This window comes from Protomyctophum parallelum (assembly GCF_964188405.1).
Source record: "Protomyctophum parallelum genome assembly, chromosome: 13".
In the NCBI taxonomy this organism is placed as follows: Eukaryota; Metazoa; Chordata; class Actinopteri; order Myctophiformes; family Myctophidae; genus Protomyctophum; species Protomyctophum parallelum.
The window spans coordinates 16789615-16808073 of record NC_139708.1 but is presented as its reverse complement, the minus strand read 5'-3'; the positions used below and the strand labels follow the sequence as shown (position 1 = coordinate 16808073).

Sequence of the window (18459 nt, the reverse complement as noted above, 5' to 3'; positions counted from 1 at the left end):
GGCAAGGCACTGCTTTGAAAAGTGGGGTTCAGTGTATGGGACATTTCTTCTGCTAAAATGAAAATAAAGGAAGTATAGACCGATTCCGTAGCGGGTCTCATGGTCGCAGCCTACGTATTTCCTGTAGGCGGACTCGACATAGCTGCAGGGATAAAACCCTCACCAGGCGCACCTCTTCCACTACAGTGAACGGCAGAGTGACTGATGTTAGTTTGCCTCAAACTTTACTCCTTTACCTGCTTTTTTACTAACACTAACATTACAAAGATGCCCAGAACATCGAGATGAACCTGTGTAGTTTATGGCTGCTCCAACAGTAGTGGCAACATTAAAAAAAAAAAAAAACGGAATGTCTAATATCCACCGCGGTGGCGGAGACCAGAGCCATTGAGTAATGGTTGAGACGAAGCAGTGAAAGATACATAACGCCAGTCTTACCCAATACCAAATATTTCTGTTTTATTAACACAAGGCTGCTGTACTTTATACCTCATACTTTAAATGCTTAGTATGAGGTATAAAATACAGCAGCCTTGTGTTCATAAAACAGAAAGATTGGGTATTGGGTAAGACTGAAATTATGTATCTTTCAGGACCCTTCACTGCTTTGTCTCAACCATTACTCAATGGCTCTGGTCTCAGACACCACGGTGGATATTTTGACATTCCGTTTTTTTTTTTTTTTTTTATGTTGCCACTACTGTTGGAGCAGCCATAAACTACACAGGTTCATCTCGATGTTCTGGGCATCTTTGTAATGTTAGTGTTAGTAAAAAAGCAGGTAAAGGAGTAAAGTTTGAGGCAAACTAACATCAGTCACTCTGCCGTTCACTGTAGTGGAAGAGGTGCGCCTGGTGAGGGTTTTACCCCCGCAGCTACGTCGAGTCCGCCTACAGGAAATACGTAGGCTGCGACCATGAGACCCGCTACGGAATCGGTCTATAGAACTGCTTCAGCTTGGCCAGATGGAATAGACTGGTGAAGGCCCTATAACCAGATGCATACACACATACAGTACACTCATGAAGCATTCTGGTCTAAGGTAGTGTGAACTCCCCAAGTTCAAAGCTTTGGTTTGTTCTCTACACCCCTCAACCCAACCGAGATTACCAGTCGGTGTACTGAACCTAAATATGTATGGCACTTTGTCATCATCCAAAAAACCCAGTTCTGCGTTCCCTTAACCCTACTCAAATTCCAGACCCAGATACTTGTTGACAAAGAAGGCAAGAAGCTACCCCCCCATCCCCATATCTCCTTGTCAAGCTCCTGTGACCAAAGCTTATAACTTCCAGTTGGTGGCAGTGTTCCACCTCAGTTTTTATAATGAATGGTTTTAGAGTCGTGTTACTTGATAATTAAGGGGAAGCTGTTGATGAATGATCCCCTTAGCATTTTTTTACTTTTCAATTTAGCCAGTTTTATGGAGGGATATTCCGTTTTTTTGTGTTTTTAAAGTTGCCTTTAATTAGAACTGTTATTGTTTTTGATTGGCCCCTTACCATGACACATATTTATTTAGGTATGTTTGAATTTAATTTTTTGGCCAATTAAATGCAAAGGACTTGTTTGCATAGTACTGTTGGGGGAGATTGGGCCTTGGCAGAAAGTTGCTTCAACCATTAAATACTATTTGTTAAAGTTTGTGTTTCGTCTTAATTTATATTACATTAACTGTTAGTGTTGTAGTCGACTTCCAAGTCAAGGAAAATTCTGAAGGGCGACGACAGAGTGGGAGGGGATCGAGTCGGACGGGAGGCGAGACCAGATTAATTTTTTACAATTTTAGGTACAGAAAACACTGCAGGAGCAGGCAGGTGTGTCAGCTGCACGCCGTTACTTAACAAGATAGCTGTCTATAATTGTCAGACAGCTCTTATTAATGATAATGTGAATGGGCTCCTCATTGGGTATAATAAAAGTATTAGTCATCGTAGTGACTCATGACTCAAGTGGACTTGGCGGGGGAAGAGTCCCTTGGTCTGAGACGGAGTCAAGACAGACTAGGCAGAGTAAATGAAAATGTAGACTTGAGAGTATACTAACACTATTAACGGTCTTTGTGATTTTATATGCTTCATTTAGGGCAGATTCACACTATATGTCCCGGGTGCTCATTCGACCACTTGGCAGATAGATGTGGTAGTGTGAATGCTGTGTACCGGAGTGGATCACCCATCCATTCCTGGGACTGCATGGAAGTAGTCTTAAGTTGGGACCGATTGAAGTGTACTCTGATATGGATTGATGCAATGTGAAAGCATTGAATAGTGAATACAGTAAGTAGAATGAAGTGTACTCTGGTGCGGAAGAATCAAGGCCAATGTGAATCATGGCCAGCGGCGACCAGGCAATCGTATTTGAGAACAGTTTGAATCAAACTGACTCAGTGTGAATTTGCCCTTAAATGGGACAGTAATTCAGGGATAGGCAACCAAGCCCAGGAGAGGGAAGTACATGCAACACATACACAGGTCTCACTGGAATCGCAGTTGGACATTAATCTACTGGTGCTGCTGTGCTCTTGTACCACCTGGGAATCGTACCCCGGTCTCCTGCGTGGAAAGCCAACATCTTAACCACTAAAGCCAAGGGCCTATAGCTGTATTACTTCTGAGGCCAACAGGCTGTGGCTGTGAGCCACTCTGCTACACTCACCCCCATTTTGACCTCCTACGGGGCAACCCGATCCAGGTCACGGAACCATTGTAACACCTGGGAATCGTACCCGGGACATCCGCATGGAAAGCCAACATCTTACCACTAAGCGAAAGGCAATTGCCTTTTGAGGTCATCAGTCTGGGGCTGTGAGCCACTGCTACACTCAGGGTAAAGTAATGTAGCCTTGCATGGGCATACTATATCACTGCATTTTCTTTTCTGGTGATACTAGGCTAAAATAAATGCCCCCCACCACCAATCCATCCATATGCATCACAACAAGTCCGTGTAGGAAGTTCTATTTATCTGAGGCAGTCCAATCAGTCATTTGCAGCAACAATTAAATCCCTTTAATTGAAGACCCAGTGTACCAAGAATATCATTAGTAAAACCACATCATATCCTGGCTGGAGCTGCTCTTTAGACATTGAATAGAAAACGAACGTTGTGTTGATCAGCCCCACCAGAAAATCCTCATGGGTAGCCTACATTGACGACTACCTGATTGATTGATTAATCAATTAGATTGATTGATTAATCAATTAGGTAGTAAGTAGGTAGGTAATCAGGTCAATTGATTGAAAAGGTTTTTTAACAGTTTGAAGAATAAGAACAGGAATGTGCAGTTCAATAGTATAATAGGTCTGCTAAGAGGATTACAAAATAATAAATAAAGAAAGCGCTAAGGCTTGTTTCCATATTAGGGTCCTTCATTTTCAATTCATCACTTGGTTTCTCGCCCCCCTAGTGGCCAAACATAAAACTTTTGGGAACTCAGATTAATCACTTGGTATAATTACCCTGTGCTGTTCATCTGTAGGCTAACAAATATAGACTAGGTCTAAGAAGATAAGCTTGACCGTTTTAGTAGAAACTGAGTCCTTGTTAAATAAAACGTGTAGCCAAAATGTAGAATTTGATAGTGAAATTTAGCAGAAGAACGTTAATGTTATACATCGTCACATACTGTACATGGCACGCGCTCTCACATAGATATCCACGGGGGGGGGATACTTTAGTAGGACATAAAGTCGTTTATTTATTTTGTTTTCTGTGGCCACTGGCCATAAGATTTTTGGGGGGCAGTTCACAGTTGAACTTTTAAGTTTTAACCCATAACATTACATTTGTGACTTTTCTGACACAAAAATGCGTGCAGCCTACATCGTGGCAGATGTTGGACATATCCATCGTTGCAAAGAGTACAAACACTGACGTGAGACTGGTGACGCAGCGGCTACCCCATTCATTTAGGACTGAGACAGACATTCATGCTGCTCTCACTACTGCATCTATCCGTCCCGAAATAAGCACTCCAGTCGCTCCGGCTCGCAGTTTTTTTGTTGCAGTTGTGAGCATGCAAAACAACGGCCGTGATCGTTACAGGGATTCAAGGAAAACATGGAAAAACTGCCTACATTTTTACCAATGCACTTTATATTTATTCATCTTTAGTCTGGAACTTAAGAGGACCGTTTCAGGTAGGAAAATGTTGAAAGTACTGTATTTTTCATTCATGCAAACTCGAAAAGTAGTGCAGTCTAAATCTGGCTGGAACGTCATACCAACTTTCAGTCATATTTTGCATATGTTGCTAAATAACACCGTAAACTGTTAAACTGTACATTTCAGATTTCAGATTTGGTATGCCACGAACGAAAGTCCGAATTCTGAGTGGAACCAGATGTGGAGAGGGGAGGGGGGATGGGTCTGTGTGGGCTTATGTTTTTACTAATGTGTTTTTGTGTATTTATTGTATTCTCCACAACGCATTATATTTGTAAGCCAGCTGATTAGTCAACTCGTTTAGATTTCTTTCTTTGTACTATTTTTAGTGCCGGATGTTAGCCTACTTTGCATTGTTATACGGCCATCATGGACTGACGCTGCATTTGGCACCCTGCGGGCTGGTGTGACCTTAACATCCTGTGCAATTAACTCAGTCAGTCCATGTTGATGCAAGTAGCGAATGGGATCACATCACAACGAGAAACTATGCTTGTGTCACCGGCGCTAGGTGTGAATATTCTGCAATGCATCGGGTTTAAGAACGAGACATTTCATCGTTTTCTTCTTTTGTGAAGCCTCAGTCAGCGCCTGAATCCATGGGTCAGGACTAGAGTCGGACTCAAGGGGACGAATTAGCCTATATCATAAGCACCACCAAAAAAAGCTACACTTCTACCTTTGGTTGGAAGACTAAACAAACAAAAACTATAACTTGTATGCCACTGAAGTTGTGTTTGAATTCGGTCACCTATTGACAAACTACTGTATGTATGTATGCATGTATGGTTACAAAGGAGAGCAGTTGAGAAAGTTTGTCTGTGCCAAGTGGGGTTCAATTGTGTGTGTGTGTGTGTGTGTGTGGGGGGGGGGGGGTGTATATACATTTTATACACACAGGCACCTCTTTTGTTTACCCATAGAATGATGACATTTGTTGAAATGAATATGTTAAAAGCAATCCACTTAATTTGGAGCTTTATTCTGAGTAGGGCAATAGAATCTTTGTGTTATCATGCGCCTGTGTGTGTGTGTGTGTGTGTGTGTGTGTGTGTATGCACAGACTAGAGTTTATTGTCTGATATCTGAACAGAGGAACCGATCAAAAACAAATGTTACTCTTGTCTTGTGTACCTGTACACATGAAGACGTAACAATAAAGACCACCTTGAATCTGCTTTTCATAATCACACTAAAATGCTTGGCCTGCTTGAAATCTTAAATTAAGTGGATGTTCCTTAAGTGGAAAACTAATTTCAATACATTTCATCATTCTATGAGTAAATAAAAAGTTGTGGTCTGCAATTACTTATGAATACAATTATACCATGCATGAATAACATTGCAATAATTTACAATACAGTATGCAATTCTGTCTGTCACTCTTCTTTCACACATGCACCATCTGTAACTATAGGCTTATGAACGTATCTAGACATCTAGACATTACCCGTAGGGCTTGTCTGTCTGTCTGTCTGTCTGTCTGTCTGCCTTTCTCTCACCCCCTTAACTCTCTGGCTTCTAGTGAGATAAGCGGTTAGCGTTAGACTGTGGTTTGGCAGTGAGCAGTGATCAGTCACATCATCTAAGTTTTGTTGCTGATGGCAGCAACAAAATTATTTTTCTCATAGGAACTCGAACTTATTTGCTACAACTCAGATAATTTATAAAGTTAAACCCACTTAATCTCAGAGGTTAATACCACCATAGAACAGAAATGAAACAAACACAGGCTGGAATTTCCTGTCTGTTTGTTAGTTGCTCTTATAACATTTTCCAGTTAATGGAATGTTGTTGTTTTTATCTCCAGCATATGTCAAAATAAAAAAGGATTCCCAGATTGTTGTAGTGTGAGAGAACAATTTCTAATTTCTAAAAGCCCCACTAGCAACCCCTAGAGGCTTTGCTGCTCTTTACACCCAATTGGAAATTTGGCAGAAGGGTGGTAGGCTAGACTTGAGCATCTATGAAGGCATACTGTCATATCTTTTTGATCCTGCACTGTAAAACCCCAAAGTACTCAGATATGAGAGAGGTTGATGGGCAAGAACATTTATTTCCCCTAAAGAATCTTCCAGATCTCACTTCGGTCAGTTAGCTGAGACTTCTCTGTGTCATCACATCAGTGAGGGTTCCATATCAAGTGTGGGCTAATTCAATCAAAATGAAAATACTCACATCAACTTGGACCCAGCTGCAGTTACAATTTAGGCATTTAGCCTAACGAGAACAAAAACATGGCAATACATAATATACATCATGAATCACATAACAGTGGAATATCTATATAATGAAACTATGCATATATTATATAGTGCTATATCTACCTAATGTGAGCCTTTGCATACGACTGTAAGGTCGTTGGGGCAAGTGCATTTTATAGTTTTGGAGCCAGAAGGGAGAAGAGTTTGTGACGTTTGGAGCATTGTCCCAGTGTTTTTAGTGAAGGTACTTCCAGTTCCAGCTTCCCTGTGTTGGCTGATCTGAGTGCGCACTGCGCAGGAGGGTTCAGATTGTTAAGTCAGAGGGTTCAGATAGTCATGTCAGAGGGTTCAGTTAGTCAAGTCCCATGGTCTTGCTGTTTACCAGTCATCCAAACCCTGTTCTTCACCCATCCCCTCTGTACACACCCAACACCCACTCCTCCCAACAGGGAAACCTGGCCCAGAAGCTGACCTGATTATGAGGTGGAAGTTCTGGGAAGATCAGCCTCTCTTGGCTCATTTGCTGGTTGTTCTTGGCTGGAGTTTAAGCTTCTCTTTTCAGCAGGAACAATTTACAATTTACAATTTAGGCATTTAGCAGACGCTCTTAATCCAGAGCGACTTACATTAAGCAAGAACAAAAAGCATGGAAATACATCACAAAAAAGCATTTATCATGAAACATGCGTAAGCTAAGAAAGTAACAGTGGAATATCTATATTATGAGACTATACATATAAACTATATATATATACTACTATGCTATACATATGTACTATGGCGTGCTATGACTATATACAATGCAATTATAGTGCTGTCTACATAACATGCTATAAGTCTGTATCAAATGCTATCTAAGTCTACAGAAATGCTATCTAAGGGGGTAGGGTAGGTGCTATGGGCCATGATGGAGTCTGAAAAGGTGGGTTTTCAGACTACGGCGGAAGATTGGGAGTGATGCTGCAGTTCTGACTGCAATGGGAAGTGCATTCCACAGTTTTGGAGCCAGAAGGGAGAAGAGTTTGGGACGTGTGGAGCGTTGTCCCGGCGTTTTTAGTGAGGGTACTTCCAGCTTCCCTGCGTTGGCTGATCTGAGTGCGTGGGAGGGTTTGTAGGGTTCAATCATACTTGCAAGATATGGGGGAGCCATACCTTTGGTTGCTTTGAATGCCAGCATCAGAGTTTTGTATTCTGTGCGGGCAGCGACCGCACAGAATACAAAACTCTGATGGAAACCGCCTTTAGTCTGAAAAGGGGTGACAGGGCATAGAACAGAGTGTAAGGCTGGATGAGATCACAGCAGGGGAGATGTTGTGTCTTACATTGCACAGGCCTAATGGTTTAAGGGTAATCTGGAATCCTCCACTCAATCAGATTCTTCTAGAGTTGGTCCATATCAAACACCAAGCCGACAATAATAGGATACATTTAGAAATAATTATGATGCTGTACTGTTGATATTTGCTTTTCTTTGTCTCTTGAAGTTGAGTTTATATTGAATATTGGTTCAAAGACAGTTCCAGTGCCAGCTCTAAAATTCACAAAATATTATTGCGACTGGAGGTCGCAGTGAAGTTGAGTGAACTATGAAACCTTGTGTTTTTGACACCTAACCCACAATTCAAACATACGTGCTACATCACGAAGAAGTGTTGCTGTTCTGTTTTTGTTTATTGCTTTGAAATGTCATCGTGACATCACGTGACATCAGCCCCCAGGTCATCCCAGGCAAGCACCCTCATCATTGGGGACCGCATGTAATTCCGATGGAGCATTAGTCCAACATGCGTCCGCATGTCAGACTCCGTGCTTGCGGTTATGGTTAGGTTAGGGAATGAGGTGGGTTGTCGTTTGTCGGACCAATGACTAGTTTGAACAACATACTGCACCCCTTAGATCTCCATATATGGAGCTGACCTGTTCTGACATTCCATATCTTGATCTGACCTCATCACACCCTGTACACCTGTACACACAAGAAACGCTCCATATATGGCCAGTGTACACGACTAAATAATCGCCCTTTTGAAAAACCACACTGTGGTTTTGCTGCCTTTGCAATTTGGCTCAGCACGGAAGTTGGAGGTTGTTGGTTGTCTTTTCTTGCACCCACAAGTTGTTAGTTTCTTTTCCTCCTCTTCAGCGGGTCCTCTCGTCTGATCTGAGGTCGTTGGTGAGTCGGTAGGGGAAATCTTGTTGTCTCCACAAGATCCCGCTTCCCAAGTCAGAGAGTGTGTCCATCCACGGGCCAAATCAGCCCCAGCTACTTTTAGTCAAATTGTTCCAATGCAGTTTGATTCTGAAGTGGTGGTTAATATTCTGTGGCCATAGAAACACAATCCCGGAAACCGGTGTGCAAAGCAGTGTGAAAAAGTCAAAGTTCAGAGCTTGTATGGTCCATTTGACACGAAATATGAAGTCAGTTTGGAGGGTCAGCTGGATGACGGCTCTCAGAGACTCAGAGAAAAACAAAAAATACAAAAAACAGAAGAGGCTATTGGAGAACCTGATTTGTATAGGGACACATGATCTGATGCAGGACAATGTCACTATGACAGAAAGAGACAAGATGGGTCTGTTCCAAACCACACACTTGTGATATATATTTCTCTTCTAAATCATGAACACAGCCTTTGAAATGGATTGGCAGCCTAGGTGCTCGGACATCTATGCCAGCCGTCTGGGCCATTTAACAATTATTTTAAGAAAACATACACACTCACGCACGCACGCACGCACATACACACGCACACGCACACGCACGCGCACGCACACAGTGTAGTGTATCCCTGGCAGGCAAAAAGTTGTTCTTCCAACTTGAACCTTTCTGGCATCACAATTAGTGGACAGTAAACAGGCCTAACAACAGGGTGCTACAGTGAGATGGGTGGCTATGTAGCGCAGCAGGGCGGTGATTATATTTGATTACACTGTACAAACCACTGGCAACGGGGGCTCTCAAGAGTGATTTATACTCGGTTGTTGTGTACCGAAAATAACTCTATAAGCTCACGGACGTGTCCTGCTGCAACACGTTGTGAGCTTGTATATCTGCAATTTATGCTGTGCAGCACCAGTGTGCAACTAAATATAAATCAGGCATACTGTTTTGCTGAACCGCACAACCATTGTGTTTTGTATTGTAACTACATCTACAGAGTAGTGGCGCTCAAGCTTGACACTGGTTCTCCAGAAGCCAACCACAGATGTTGAGTGAAAGAAGAGGGCTACAACCGCTACATTGATTATTGTCTGTTCAAGATTACAGGGAGCTTGTAGTGCTTTAAGAGGACACTCCATTTTCTCACCATCTATAAAAGGATGTAGCTTATTGACTGCATTAACCCTGGCGTCCCTGTTTTGGGCATGTGCCGAAAAAAATCAAAATGTTTCATTCAACAAAAAAAGTTTTTTCCTTTTTTTTGGCCAGGCTTGGGAACTGAATTCAGAGCTCTCAGGCTGCTTCAGAGCCTAACCACCCCCAAATTATTATTATTATTATTATTATTATATTTTCCAAAATAGTGAAAACGGCAGATCTACAAGGTGAAAACATGTCGCTTTGTGACCCGGTTGTGTATAGGGTTATACAACGTGGGAGATTAGTTCCACTGTATGAGTGTACTAAGGCAGTGATTCTCAACGTGGGGTAAAAGGACCCCCAGGGCAGGGTTCTTGAGGGGGTTCCAGCCCAGGGTATCCCCAGCTAGGTATAGCATAAAAGTAATTATAGCCACTTTAACCCTACATTGGCTATTCAGAAATATCTGACCTGCAAGCTCATAATGTGTCACTTTGTGACACATTGCATGCTTGTAGATCTGCTATCTTCAAACAATCTTGAAAATGTTTGAACATTTTGGAATAGGCCTACCTTTGATACATCTTAACACAAATAGTGTATGGAGGTCACAAACTGGCACAAACCTAGCCTGACTTTGGCCATACTACTGATAACGTGTATTCACTCACGCTTCCTCCCAAAGGCGTGAGTGAATTCACGTTATGTTTCTGGTCAAAGCCAGGCTAGCACAAACCCTTTTCAGATGGGGGTCTGTGGGCCAAATAAATATTAATGTGGGAGTCCTTGGCATGAAAGAGTTTGAGAACCACTGTACTAAAGTATCCCCATACTCAGAGGTCCTGTTTTCAACTAAATACACAGTGATATTTCCCACCTTCCCCACTTCCTGGCCCCTTGCAGGAGCCCGTGGAGTTGGAATGCGGAGGGTCTCACTTTCTCTCTTCTAAATCCCAGATCTGTTTGTTTTGGGGCTTTTCGTTTTTGCACTTCTAACGGCACCACAATTCAGAGCCACAGCTGCTCCCTCCATATACTTGTCTTTCTTCATTGCGCTCTCTCTCACTCACTCACGCACGCACTCACTCACGCACGCACGCACGCACGCACGCACGCACGCACGCACGCACGCACGCACGCACTCTCTCCCAGTCCCTCTCCCTCCCTCCTTCTCTCTTTCTATTTCTATTTGCTGCAGATTTTCTCTTACAGAGGGCATATAAACATGCGTTACCACATTTACACTCCAAAGCTGTTTTTACTACAGTGCCAGAATTGTTCCAGCAAAAACATTAGCCACGGCCCACAAAGACCGTTAGAACACTCTCTGACTCGACGCTCTCTCTTTCTCTTTGTCAATGTCATCATCACGCTATCCCAGTACTTTGATTTCTAACGTTTTCACTACAGGGACATTTTTATTTGCCAGTACACTGTGGAAAGATTACTAGGAAGCTTGCCGTAAAATTCCGATCATCAACAAAACTTCCGCCAGACAATATCGGTGCCCGTTTTGAGATTAATTCAAACATTTCCACTATAGTTCCTGCATTTTGGCTGGGATGTGAAAACGGGGTAGAAGACTGCTTGGTTTTTAACTGCATTGTCCAGTGTCTTAAAGCAGGTTAAACATAGAAGAAAAAAGAAACAAAAAAGAAAACGGGTGATGAGAGAAAACCACACAGTTTTTGGGAAGTGTTGGTTTTTGTTCCCGACATTCCACTCACTCTTGCTTAAGTTCAGCCATTTGTGTGTGTGTGTGTGTGTGTGTGTGTGTGTGTGTGTGTGTGTGTGTGTGTGTGTGTGTGTGTGTGTGTGTGTGTGTGTGTGTGTGTGTGTGTGTGTGTGTGTGTGTGTGTGTGTGTGTGTGTGTGTGTGTGTGTGTGTGTGTGTGTGTGTGTGTGTGTGTGTGTCCGCGCACACGCTCCGTCTTTGCTCAGTCATCATTTTGTTAGTGTTTGTTTTGGATAATAAAAGTCTGGTTGAAGTGCACTGTGTATGTGGCATGGCTCTATGACTGAAACCATGCAGGCCACTATTGTTCAAACTACTGCATTTTGATTTAGTAATGCCTGCCAATGAGGCCTCAGCTGCCTCCAGCTGCAGAATGAAAAAGGGTAATCAGGGGCTGTTAAAATATTTAGCAAAGCCTTTTCTCACCAGCAGAGACTCACTAAAAAGTTCTCATGAATTAAGTTCCTTTACACTTTACAATATTGGTCCCTTAAACCTCCAACCGCTGCCTATCCACAGGCAAACCCTGTTCAGATTTAGACTACGAGGAGAGGCCATTCCAGGTCAAATGTCTGGAATAGTGCAAATACCGTAGACGTGGTGCATTGCGAAATATTCTATTGTGATTTCTAAACTTGGATTAATTACCGCATAAACAAACATGTGTAACCACTTTTCACATCTCATTTTCACATCTCACTACATAATACATCCCTCCCTCCCATTTACACTTTTGGATGGGCAGATGGAGTTTATTCGTCAACAGTTGGTTAAAATGCTGCAATGTTTATAATGTAAATTGACACTCTTATAAATTATGTCAGAGAAACAAAATATGTTGTGCATGGTGTGTTATCACAGGATACTGAGAAGCCAGCTCTAACCCAGGGCTAAATCTATTAAATTGATTGTTCTCCTGGCATTTTCCCTCCTCACACCAGAAGCTAATGTGGAACACTTTGAACAGTATTATTGACTGATGCCATTGTACATCTCTCCCTGCGCAGGGCCGCTGGACTCGGATGTATTTTCTTTCTTTCATGAGGGGGCCGGGGGCTGCCTGGGGGTGCGGGATCACTCCGTGGACGTGGTGGCCTCTTGCAGTGATGATGGCCAGCTCTGGAAATGGGTGAGTCGGGGTCGCCTCTTCAACCTGGGCTCCTCGCTGTGCCTGGGCCTGACCACAGAGAGCGAGGGCTCCCCGGGGCAGGGGAAGTCTCCGCTGGGCATGTATACCTGTGACCACCAGCCCCCCGGAGTGCGCTGGACCTGGTACTGCGGCCAGGTGCTTGAGAACCTGAACAACTACATGCCCGTTCCTTTACCAGCAGCAAACGCCTCTGCGGGCTCTCCCGCTGTCACAGAGCACAAGTGGCGGCTCAATAGGGAAGACCAGGACCTCTGCAGTGAAGCATACCGTGGTGCGTATGTTATTGTATGCTACTGACCATATTTGCATGCCCCCCCCCTCTGTTTCCCACCCCCTTAAACATAAGAGCAAAATGGCCGCCATGTGAATATGGTCAATACAGTAAAGATTCAATTGTATTTTGTGGTGGTTGATAATGAAGAAACTGTGAATCCTTATTCATGCCTTTGAGAATACACCTCAGAGACCACACTGACAGAGTTCAGAGGGAAGAGCATTAATATCTCAATAACGAGGCAGGCAGTGTCAGCATAAGTGCTGTTTTATGGCTTTTATTAATCATTTAAGCATGTACAGTATGTTACTACTCAGAGTGAATAGCCAAAGAGTCTTGAAGAGAGAGTGTGTTTATTTTTGTTCATGTAAAGCGCTGTTGGGTTTTTGAAAGGCGTTATAAATTCCAGTTATTATATAATTATTATTTACAGAACCACATAGTTTATACAGGTTTATACCAATAGACCTGACATCCAGATGAGATGACAGGTCAGAAATTCTATCAGTGTTTGTAAACAACAATAGACTTTTCTCTTCTACGCATATGACATTGCCACTAGTTCTCCATCTGACAAAGCCGATGCGGCTTTGTCAGAAGATACTTCTGACATAAGGTAATGTCACCAAGGCAATGAAGAAACACTTGTTTCTTTTCATCAACTGATCCAGACTCTGTTGTACTTCCCTTATTCCGTCATCTATTTTCAGCTGTGCCCTGCTGTGGCTCTGGGTGAGGTCTCCTACGAGGCAGGTGGTGTTTTTGTTGCGCATGCCACAGCTGTACAGTATGTTTTCAGATGAATGCAGCAAATTGTCATCCCCAGGGCATTTTGAGGACAATTGGCTCTCCTGCCGTATCCATGCCTGTGTAAATGGTAAATGGTGCATTTATATAGCGCCTTTATCCAAGGCGCTTTACATAGATTGTGCATTACATTCACCCATTCACACACACATTCATACACCGATTGCGGGCGGAAGCCATGCAAGGTACCAACCAGCACATCGGGAGCAATTTGGGGTTCAGTGTCTTGCCCAAGGACACTTCGACATGTAGACAGGAGGAGCCGGGATTCGAACCGCCGACCCATGGATCATTGGACGACCTGCTCTACCTCCTGAGCCACAGTCGCCCAAGTGTATTTGTTTTATACTACTTACTAGGCCTGTGTGTGTGTGTGTGTATATATATATATATATATATATATATATAGTTAACACAGTGGTTCTCCTCTTGTCCAATGTCAGCATCACTACTCCTACTCACGCAGCATGAGTCTTTAGTTCACAGGCTCCCCCTGACTACAATTAAAACCAGATCTGCTTTTAAGTTAAGACCAGATAATCTCCCTCTGCTTTCTTCTTTATCCTCTCTCCTAAGTTTAGTGCTTTTGCTTCTTCTTTTTTTGTGGCAGGGGAATGGGTATGATGACATTTTTAACTTTTAAGTGCCAATCCTCGCAACTTTCTTTGTGAAGTAAACACAGTTGGAGCAGTATGCCTCAGACATTTGTCAGCCCAGAGGCTGTGGAGCAGCTTAACTGCAGCAGCCATTCTGTGGTGGAGTTAGAGTGGGAAGTCAAAGAGGATATTTTATAACACTTTCCCCTGCATTTAACACATCTGCCCTACTTTCCATAGGGCCTTAGTGGAGGTACTGTGTGTGTGTGTTTTGGTAACATTACAAACCCTCTTCCAGTCTCTCTCGGTCTCTGCCCCAGGCTGTGTTATGCCTCTCTTCACACCCTAGGGCCTACTATGGTACCAGTGGAATGCAGAGGGTGCGGTGGCAACCTCTGGGCATTTTGTCAAATTATAGCAATCCAATATAGTTCATTAGTTCATTTCGCTTTTCACTTTTGCCTGTTCCCAATTTTCATGCCTTGGATTTTGTTTTCATACGTTTATATCTGCCACGTCTGTGGTTTCATAGCTAGGATGGAATTAGCTTTCTTGCGAAATGTTTTAGCTATTTTTTGCGGACCTTTTTGCATTATGACTTTAGTTTTACTTGTTTCTTACGCCTTATTTTATGAAAATATCCCCTGCTGACAAAAGCCCACACATTGATTTGCTTTCTATTTTAACCGTAACATCATCCTCTGTTTTTCACTGTGTTTGATTATACAAGCAATTGAGTCAACAGAAGTCAACAGGAGGTTTTTCAGTTCAGCAAAGTTCAGTCTGATAACTCAGTGGTTCTCAACCTTTTCTGTATCAGGTCCCACTTGAAAATCTCGAAAGTGTTCAAGCCCGGCCCATCTAAACACTAAGTGGTCAGATGGGTGGGCACATGCATTTTCATAGCATGTTTGGAGATGTTTACCGTTTACATAATTTTTTGATGTTATATTATCATCATAAAATCTTAATGTTTTGTAAATTATTTGGGGCCCCACTGCTGGCATCCTCACAGCAGGTTGTGAACCGCTGTGTTATAACTGGAAGCTAGTAGGCGTCTTTGCTGCTGCATGATGGTAATTCAAGTTTGTTATGTGCCACCTCCCCCAGACATCTACACAATCCAGGGGAACTCTCACGGCCGACCCTGCTACTTTCCCTTCTTATATGATAACCAGTGGTTCCACAGCTGCACTAGTATCGGTCGAGAGGACGGCCATCTCTGGTGTGCCACCACCTACAACTATGGCAAGGACGAGCGCTGGGGCTTCTGTCCTGTTAAGAGTGAGTCATCGCATAGAAAATAATCGAGAAGCACATTCTTTTTAAACGAATCAATAACCCACTATAACCCTATAGTGAAAATGTTTGTGAATGTTTTTGATTTCCTTTACATTTATTTTCACCTATAATGACCAAAATAGGGATTGATTATTTTATTAAATGAATGTTTATGTTTCATTGAGACACTTCATTTTAGGATTAACCATTTATGAGTTAGCTTGAAGCGATTGAGAAACAGACAGACTGATTTGTGGGAGTATATCAGAATTAACTATTAGCTAATTAATTGGGGGGGGGGGGGATAATTAGAAGTAGCTTCCTGATTTCTGTGGCTCCATGAACTATCGCTGCACTGGATCTTTGTAATCGATTCAATAGATTAGTTTGATCGCTTAGTCTGTCCACTTGCCGGCGGCACAGTGCCATCTCTCGCTTGAGACTTGTTCAAAGAGTCATACTGTATATACAGTACGCTACTGGTCCTCTTCTCACTCACTGTCGTTATGATCATTGCTGACCTCTGACCTCCAGCCAATGACTGCGAGACGTTCTGGGACACTGACCCGCTGACAGACAGCTGTTACCAGTTCAACTTCCAGGCGACGCTGTCGTGGAGCGAGGCTCGCCTCAGCTGCCAGCAGCAGGGCTCTGACCTGTTGAGCATTACCAAGCTTCATGAGCAGACATACATCAATGGTATGGGTATACACACACACACACACACACACACACACACACACACACACACACACGTATGCAAGGCGTTGCCTATAGAAACCGGGCCAGTGTTAACAGTTGATGTTCGGCGAAACAGTTAAATTTTTTATATAAAGCTTTATGTATATATCTCGTACTTGGCATACAACCGGTGTAGAGGGAAAGTACGAGATATCTCGTACTTGGCATATAAAGAATTAAGTACACATTGATACCAATACTTTTGTACTTTTACTCAAGTATTTTTACATTGCAGTATTGATACTTTTACTTAAATAAAAAAAGTGAGCACCTTTTCACCACGCACGCACGACACACACGCACATCTTCTTTTACATGAGGCCGCATGGAAATGAACCAGCTGTGAACTGTGTGCATTCTACAGTACTAATATATCTGATGGATATACTGTCTGTGTATGTGATGTAGCTGACCTCTTCCGGACCACACATAGTCAGTATAGGAAAATGATGGGAAACCCTAACCCTATAAAACTCTACTTACTAATACTTTGCCGTACGATAGTGTCCTGCACCAAAATAGCTGATCTACAAGCTCTACAGCGTGCCGTGATGAACTTATAGATTGAGCTTGTATCTTTGGCGTGGGACACTAACCAGACGGTGTGCTTTTTTTTTTCTTTTATAAATTAGGCATAACTTTCTCACTCCGCCCCCCTCAACATTCATATAAATGTCATATAAATGACATTGTACATTATGTTTCTACTCGCATTATCACCCAAAACCAAAATGCAAGGTGAGACTTTCCACCTTTATTCCATCTTCAGGATCTTTCGCTCTTGTGATAATGTGATGATAATTTGGAGGATGTGACGTGTTTTAGGTCTACTGACTGGTTACAGTGCTGCTCTGTGGATTGGTTTGAATGACCTGGACATCAATGGTGGCTGGCAGTGGGCTGACTCCTCACCACTCAAGTACCTCAACTGGGAGACTGGTAAGACTACTATCCGGCCTACACAACCTGTTCTATGTTCAATAAACATTATGAAATTCAATCCCCTTGCATAATATGATGTTTTTAGAACTCCTGGAATGTTGACTGAGCACGTTTAATTTCATTTTTCCCCTTTTTTTTAACTTTAGATACTGTAACCCACTAAAACATATAATTTGGGGTCCTTGACCATCACAAAGTTTGAGAACCACTGATTATAGCAACATACGTATTTCAGAAAACGGTTAGGATTTAGAAGACATTTTTAGAATCGCCCTCGGGTTAAAATTCATTCAGTTCCACCCTCTGACACTTTCTCGCAGCCTTCAACTGCTGACTGAGAAAATCTGAAAAATCATATAGTACAGTAGCTCCTTGGCAGTGAGAGAATGCTTTGAACAATCTTGTCTGACTGTTGACTCCATCCCAGACCAGCCGAACCATGCAGAAGAGGAGAACTGTGCTGTGATCAGAACTGAGTCGTCAGGCCGCTGGCAGAACCGTGACTGCGATGTAGCATTGCCTTATGTGTGTAAGAAGAGGCCCAATGCCACCCTGGACCCATTCACCACAGGTCAGTCTATTTTAACATATATAACTATTAACCCACAGGTTTTCAAATTGGGGCCCAGGGTCAAAGGGAAAGGAAGGGAGAAAAATAAACAATAATAAAATGTGTATACCGGTATATATACACGTGTATATAGAAAATATTATTTGAATTCAAATTAATTTCATCTGACTATTGCACAGTATAGGCCTATAGGCCTATATTTTGAGCACTATGGATATCATGTCCATAGCACTCGCACGTAGCGCTTATTGTTGCCCGCATCATTCTGCATTATTAGCACAAATAGCTTAGCTGAAACAATGTAAACATGGACTTCTCATGGTTGTGCTAACGATTCAACACTGAGTCGTAAATTACGACACAGACACAATCAGGAGGGTCAAATAACCGGCGCTCCTCTCCAAATATTGAACTATTGTCTGCTTGAAGCTCCTGAAATGCTAGAAATGCATGGCAGACAGGCACTGTCAGATAAAGAAAAAAGCCCCTGACCCTAACCTGTCATTTTGTAGATCAGCTACAAAGGTTTGGATACCCCTGTACCTCACAATGAATGTTAATAACATTTGCAGTTACATGACCTTTCCATTTCTGCTATTTGATAAGGGAGACTTTCAAAAAGTATTAAAACATTATTATTATGTTATTATCAGTAATATCTGAAATGAAGACATTGTAAATTTGTACATGC

The 18459-nt window shown here is 42.6% G+C and overlaps 1 protein-coding gene across 1 annotated transcript in view; it reads left to right on the top strand.

Annotated features, from left to right (window-relative positions):
- The first annotated feature begins 3935 nt into the window (after positions 1-3935).
- The window catches only part of mrc2 (mannose receptor, C-type 2), a 32006-nt gene continuing 17482 nt past the window's right edge, over positions 3936-18459 (top strand). The window contains exons 1-6 of the mRNA XM_083780029.1: positions 3936-4142; positions 12414-12827; positions 15344-15517; positions 16049-16213; positions 17081-17194; positions 17625-17768. Of these exons, the coding sequence (XP_083636155.1) occupies positions 4019-4142; positions 12414-12827; positions 15344-15517; positions 16049-16213; positions 17081-17194; positions 17625-17768 (1135 nt within the window). The 5' untranslated portion in view covers positions 3936-4018. The remainder of the gene's footprint in view (positions 4143-12413; positions 12828-15343; positions 15518-16048; positions 16214-17080; positions 17195-17624; positions 17769-18459) is intronic.